At 42.8% G+C, this 6,491-nt stretch overlaps 1 protein-coding gene across 6 annotated transcripts; it reads right to left on the bottom strand.

Annotated features, from left to right (window-relative positions):
- Positions 1-1,442: 1,442 nt before the first annotated feature.
- LOC147633720 (U-box domain-containing protein 6-like) lies at positions 1,443-6,192 on the bottom strand. Of its 6 annotated transcripts, none has more exons than XM_086804734.1 (7): positions 4,944-6,143; positions 4,696-4,761; positions 4,300-4,482; positions 4,105-4,212; positions 2,743-3,956; positions 1,879-2,643; positions 1,443-1,748 (listed from the first exon to the last, which is right to left on the bottom strand). In XM_086804734.1, the coding sequence occupies exons 2-7, from the start codon at positions 4,756-4,758 to the stop codon at positions 1,739-1,741; spliced, it is 2,343 nt and encodes a 780-aa protein (XP_086660860.1). In that variant the 5' UTR covers positions 4,759-4,761; positions 4,944-6,143; the 3' UTR covers positions 1,443-1,738. The 6 variants fall into 6 exon arrangements, with proteins under 6 accessions (XP_086660860.1, XP_086660861.1, XP_086660859.1 ...); XM_086804735.1 differs by having other exon boundaries at positions 5,368-6,143; XM_086804733.1 differs by lacking the exon at positions 1,443-1,748 and having other exon boundaries at positions 1,798-2,643; positions 4,944-5,045; positions 5,368-6,145.
- Between the last annotated feature and the right edge of the window lie 299 nt (positions 6,193-6,491).

The following is a 6,491-nucleotide window of genomic DNA, read 5'->3' as shown; positions in this document are numbered from 1 at the left end:
CTATGTGTCCCACTCATTACTATCATGTAAATCCCACATAACAATATGCACGTCCCACGTGTTGATCACCACGAAAGAGATTTGATCATCGAGGATCAAAGCAAATGATCACCATGGGATTATAACACAGCATTAAATACTAATCAAATATGTAATGAGATAATCACATGTTGCAAGAGCATAAACCCTATTGACTTTTTCATCATTACAAGGACCATTGAATAGGCCAAGAGTACAAGCCTAGGATGACATCATTGATTACCTTTTTTATCTCCTAAATAGAGTCCTAAATTCTAGGAGCATCTCCCATGGTGGTCTTTACTTTTTGCTAGATTCTCACTTCTACCTACCTAAATGAGTCACCTAGAAGACATAGAAACCTTTTACCTTAGTTAGCTCTAAACCCCTAAGATCCAAGCAGTATCAATTTGTTGTACATCTCCCATAAAGTACCCTCTCCCACCATTACCATTGGCATTAACTATTCCCATTCCAGCATGGGTGCTTGTATTTGATAAGGAGAAGGTAGTAGGCTGTGGGGAGAGCATTACTAAGCTTTAGGAAAAATATGTGTCGGTGGATTGAACGGAGTCACTTGAATGAGTAGTTTGAAGAAGAGCTTTGGCCATAACATTGGAATGCCAACTCAGATGTTAGATCTTCATAATTTACAATTAATAATTGCAACAAAACATCATTAGGACACTTAGCCTGAAAAACTGAAATGATTTACCTCCATGTAATCCGATGTTGTCAGCTTAGGGGCCAATGGGACTATTAGAGTGTCAATGAGAAAATCAACTTATAGAGATGAAGATTCTACGTTTGTTTGTCCCTCATTGTTAGTAGGTGCAAGGACCTACCCATGGGATGGGAGCAGTACAGTAGAAAGAGGCCTATGTATACGAATATGCTTCTTCCCTCTTTATTATCATCAAGATTTGGGGAAGAAGGGGGTTTAGTGATATTTAAAAATGTATTAAGCTATAAGTATTACTCTTGAGAGACAACAATAGAATATTCAATATGCTCTAGAGATAAGTCATATACCACCAAAGACCAAGACCAAAATCTATTTTGATATTTTGATAAAGCTTTAGGATGCCATATGGGTGTGCTATAATGAACTTTCATGAAGGCCTAGATAAGTTAATGTATCATAAGCTTCTACCCATCTCTGAGTAGAAGCTTCAGGATTCCATATATGTAGTATAATGTACTTTTATGAAGGCCTAGATAGGTAAACGTATCATACATAAGCTTCTACCCATCCCTAGGTAAACCACCGCAAATCGTCCAAGAAAGCAGAATAAACTCTTATTAATGACGCCATGCCTAAGAAAGGCCTGACAAAATAGCTAAAAGCAATGGCCATAAGGTCATACCTTATGCTTGTGCTCACAGTTTCAAAAGCCTTATACCTCAGTTTTCGTACAGCGCTATTTTTAAAACCGCCTCGCTACTTCATAATACATGTTTATTACATAAAGGTTACATCAGGTGAGGCACATGATTTTTGCATGTCATGTAAGAGCATGCAATTAGCCTGCTTAAGTACTGAGATCGAAAAAAGTACCTCTTGGAAGCGCAACCAGGCACCATGCCATTGTGGGCATGTAGGCAATGTGATTATATAATGAAATAACCCCTCTTCTAGGTGAATTCGTATCACCGCCTTCATGCTTGGAGAGGCAGAAGGTTTTCAAGTGGCCCAGCATCATTTGATCAAAAATGGTTCCTATGTACACCTACAAATTGAACTTGGTGGTTGAGTTGGGCTGGCATGAGAAACCATCATTGAAAACAGCACATTGCTTCTTCATAGCAAAAGCAAACACAAAATCACATCAGCAGCGATAAAAGGAGAGAGACTTTGACCGTCGAAAGAAGCCAAATGATGGTCCAGGCCGAGTCTTCCTGTGAGAAACACCTTTCTCAGAGCTGTCTTGTGCACCTCCGCCATTCAATGGCATAGATGGGCAGGAGACCTGGGGGGCAGAATGCCATGCACATTCCTTTTGTCTCTGCTCCCTAAAATGTTGTAACAATTTCTGAGCTTTATCTTTTCCTCTTGCACTTCCATTCACCGAAAGCATCACAAGGGATGGGATAATTCCTTCCTGTAAAACTAGTTGTGTGTGATGGGAACTATTTGTACAGATAACCAGCAAGATTGCTGCCACTTGCTCTTTTTCCTTTTGTGTGCCATTATCTAAAATTTCAACTAAGGAAGAGATACAGCTTTCTGTCTCCATCATGGAAGACCTCCCCTCCTCAATACAGGACAGGCTGTAAAGAATAGCAACACATTTACCTGTTAACTCAGTATCACCTAGGCTGAGTAGATAGATGAGCTTGGGAGCAGCATCCGCATTGACTATACAAAGCTGGTTTCCAGAAAAGGCACTCAAATTAAACAGCGTGCTCAGAGCATCTTTGACGCCTTGAGTTGAACCACTGTCAAGATGGTCCACCAAGAATGGTACAGCCCCTGATAAGCCAATGCGCAACCTGTTTTCCTCCACGCATGAAACCGTCAACAAGACTAGTATAGCAGCCTCCCTTACTGTTAAGGCTGCATCTAAGCCAAGTAGCTTCAACAAGAGTGGAATGACTCCAGCATTCACAAGCTCTCCTCTGTTTCTGTCAATACACCAGAAACAAGCAAGATCTCAGAGAGTTGAAAACAAAACTAAGGAAAAACTTTCTCTTAGACTTTTATCCCAGCCGCATGCATGATACCTGTTATTGTTGACAGCAATATTTGATAAGGCAAAGCAAGCAGTTGCTTGAGCAGTTTCATCTCCAGCATTGATTGCTGCACTCAAAAGCCCTGCTAGAGCCGGAATAGAGCCCAAATAACCTAGACATACTCTAGCATCTGCATTGTCTTTTGTCAGAAATCGAATCTCCTCTGCAGCTCTGCACTGAAGGTCTAAAGAAGTGGAGCAAAGTTGCTCTACCACAATTTGCATGTCCTTAATATCATCATCCACCCTCTGCTCACCACTTTCCTCTGTTAAGCTAAAGCATTCATTAGCCACCAAAGATTGGGGGTAGAAATGGCACTTTCCATTGACACCCACTTTTCCTGCAAAATCTTCACCAACCATACACACAACTCCATTTTCAGGCAAGAAAGCTATCTCCAACTGAGTATCAATCGCCTTTCTAGGGGCAGATTCAGAAAGAAGATCCCATCTCCAATTGGTAATGGGTGAGGGAGGAGGAGAAGGAGGACTAGGGATCGGTATAGACTGTCTCTCACACCAACTTATAATTAGTCCCTTCACACAATAGTTTGGAGTAACACCAAGATGTGCAAGCTTTTGTTGAGTCTTTGGGCAGGTATCATGGCCCTCTTCGAACCATTTTTCAATGCAGACTCGTTCATATGTCTGACCAGAGGATATGATGACTGGATCTGCCATGAGCTGCAAAGAGATAGGACACCTGAATTCCTCTGGCGGTATCAGGGCATGGCCCAAACAGCTCGTTCCCTTTTTGTGGACTTCAAAACAAGACAAGTCAGAGCTGAAATCACTGTCTCTCCCACTAGTGCTAGCTTCAGAACCCCTCTCTGATGGAGATGGTGGGCAAGAATTAGAGACATCTTGAAAGGATCCATCCTCCACAGTTGCAAACTTCTGCACCTTGCCATATTTCCGCAGAAGATGCAACAAGTACAAAACAATGAGCTCCTTCTTCTTGTCCTCCTCGTTACGAACCTTGTCGAGGAGTCGTCGTAGAGCTTTCTTCTCAGCTAAGACTGCCTTGCTTGATGTAATACCTAGCACTGAAGCAGCCTCGTCAAATATGTCCAACTCTGTTAGAGCATTGTAACCAGGAGCTTCCTTCTCCTTTTGCAGTAGTGAGATGATCTTGTTGCCTGCCTCCTGATCTGAAGCATTAGGCTGGCATGTTGTCTCTTCCAACTCAGTAACCAGCAGGGAAACCTGGATTACAGAACATACATGCCACACAACAATTACCAAACAGGTTTGAAAAAAAAAATGGCAACTGGACATGAAAGGGTGCAGTTCCCCCCTACAGCGTAAGCACAAACCATGAAGATATCTAGCTGGTCAGATTGAGTGGGCATACCTCCCCAGCGAGGGCCTCAGGAACATTCAACTGCAGCCGCCTCAAACTCTGGTCCAAACACTCTTTTACCTTCTCAAATTTGAGAAGAACCGAGTCACTTGTAATGGCCTGAAATATGACAGCTCCAAGCTATCATGTTAAAACTAATCATGTAACTAGCTTAGCTGAATGAATAGAAAGGCAAGCAAGCACTACCAAGTATAGCTTGCTCGAATGAAAAATTTGCTGAAGAAAAGATTTTGCTTTATCCAGCGCCCAATGCAGCCCACATAAGGCTTGCATGCCTGACTTTGGTGGTTGAACAGCTTCCAATGCTGGAAATAAATTAGTGATTTTTTGCACCAGCACAGCTAGTTTGTGGCACATGTCTCCATACATCTATTAGACAGAACCATATAGAAGATTGAGGTCAGCTAAGGTATGCAGATGTTCTGAAATCTCATATGACAACAAAAGTAAATTCTGCCTTTGAAATATCCTGCTACTCTGAGCCTATTTCAACTGAGAGTGTCTGACTTGGAGCCAATAGATTGTTCAATATGACCATGCAGAAACTGGGTGGATGGTATAAAAAGATGAAGGGCGACAGACCCTTCGATCATTGAAGACACCTGATCCTTCCTCTGCTCCAGTCTCCATCGTGTTTCCCTTCATCACCTACGCATTATAAACATGAAAGAAATTTGATATGCTATCATAGAAAGAAATTTGATATGCTATCTGCTACCTGGAAGACTAAAGAGAACCTAAACACCTTCTGAAGTCTAGACAAAAAGGCGTAGCTGACACAATTTGCTAACAATACTTGAATGAAGTGTGGAGGATTGGGTTCTACTTACTGATTCACTTTTATGACAGAAAAGAACAGGGGTGAAAATCTTTGGAAAGGGTTTGTAGAGGGCTACTACACCACACTGTCAGGCAGCATCAGCAAAGCTAGACTGAAAACAGAAGACGTGTGAGAACTCTAGCATTACGAACGCACGTTTTTTAGCTGCCCCTTACTTTGACACAAAGTTGGGATCAGAAAGAAAGTTGCTTTTACAACAGTTGCATTCTATCGTAGACTGTAGTGGCATGTTCATCATGCATACCCTCCTGTCTTGCACTGTACACAAGTTGTCTCAAAGCTGTTCCACGAAAAAGGAAACATAAAGGAAAGGAAGAGGGCTTGGGTTTCATTGTCTCATTTCAACCTGTTTTGTTAGCTTTTTCTTGCAGTCGTCCTTCTGACAAGACAAGACGAGAGTAGGAGGGAAGCACCTGCTGCTATATGAGAAGAAAGAGGCCATCGCTGCAGAGAAACCCTAATTATGAACCTTCCATGGTGTCCTTGATGTTCCCTGTTGTGTTGAAAAAAATGCCTTTCTGCCTGCAATCGATGTCTTGTATTGCTGTTGCTGTTGCTGCTGCTATCATTTGTCCCCCTTCTCTACGTCTTGCAGTTGCAAAAAAAGCATCTCCATCTGCTCTAGGGCTTCTCATGCAGAAAAAGGTAAAAGTTTCTACTCGGGTGTCCGTGCAGATAAAAACCTCCAGCTTCAGCCACGTTTATTTGATTTTGGTGCAGAGGTCGGCTAGGGTTCTTCTGTGCAGTGAGAGAAGGAAAAATCATTTCCTGCTTCCGCCTGCAAGAGCTGCCTTTGCATTTGTTTCTCGTGCAGCCAAAAGTGAATGCTCCGCCACTTGACAAAACTGAAATCTTCGAACTAGGGTTTGATGTGCAAAATCTAATCGGTACCTCTCCTGCTCTATCAGAAAAACGCGGACTTCGTTACGGTGAGAAAAGCCTCTACTGCATCGCTAAGGTTTTCCTGCGAGAAAATCCACCACAATGTCGCACCAGAAGAAGAAGAAGAAGAGGTGCAGCAGCGCATAGGCAGGACAAGATGAGGAGGGGAAAGTGAAGCAGGACAGTATTTTAACAGGGGAGCACCTCGCTATGGCGAGCGCAGAGCTTGCTAGCGCGCACACAGGGGGGGTAAAGAGAAAGATGATGAACTGACAGAGGTAGAGAGGGAGAGATGAAAACGAAAACCACGAGTTTCTTTATTTTGGCGCCTTTTACCCCCTTCTCTCAGTGCATCCTACACGTTGATCTTCAATCCAACGGTTTCTATCGAACCACGTAGGCACAGCTAGCTTCGTAATGCCAGCCATGTGGAGTGAATAAGGCATCGATATGACCGCCCGCCGAGCACATATCAACCGTTGGATCAAAATCTAACAGCTCACATCTCGCCAACGTTACCGCGTGGAATGCCAGCTTTGCGATCCGACAGTCCGCGTGTCAGGTAGCACAACATCTTTAGTTTTTAACTCATCAAAGTTCACTATTTCATCACCCACCCCAAAAAAAAAAACAAAAAAACAAAAAAAAAACTCGC

The sequence above is a fragment of the Cibotium barometz genome, chromosome 11 (genome assembly GCF_041138505.1).
Source record: "Cibotium barometz isolate CiBa-2024 chromosome 11, ASM4113850v1, whole genome shotgun sequence".
NCBI classification, from domain to species: Eukaryota; Viridiplantae; Streptophyta; class Polypodiopsida; order Cyatheales; family Cibotiaceae; genus Cibotium; species Cibotium barometz.
This window is presented reverse-complemented; position numbering and strand designations above follow the sequence as displayed.

Coding starts and splice junctions, on each gene's coding strand:
- LOC147633720 (XM_086804731.1), bottom strand. CDS start 4,758: ATGAAGGGAAACACGATGGAGACTGGAGCAGAGGAAGGATCAGGTGTC. Junction 3,957..4,104: donor CTGAGGCCCTCGCTGGGGAG/GTATGCCCACTC, acceptor TCTGTAATCCAG/GTTTCCCTGCTGGTTACTGA. Junction 2,644..2,742: donor ATTGCTGTCAACAATAACAG/GTATCATGCATG, acceptor GTGTATTGACAG/AAACAGAGGAGAGCTTGTGA.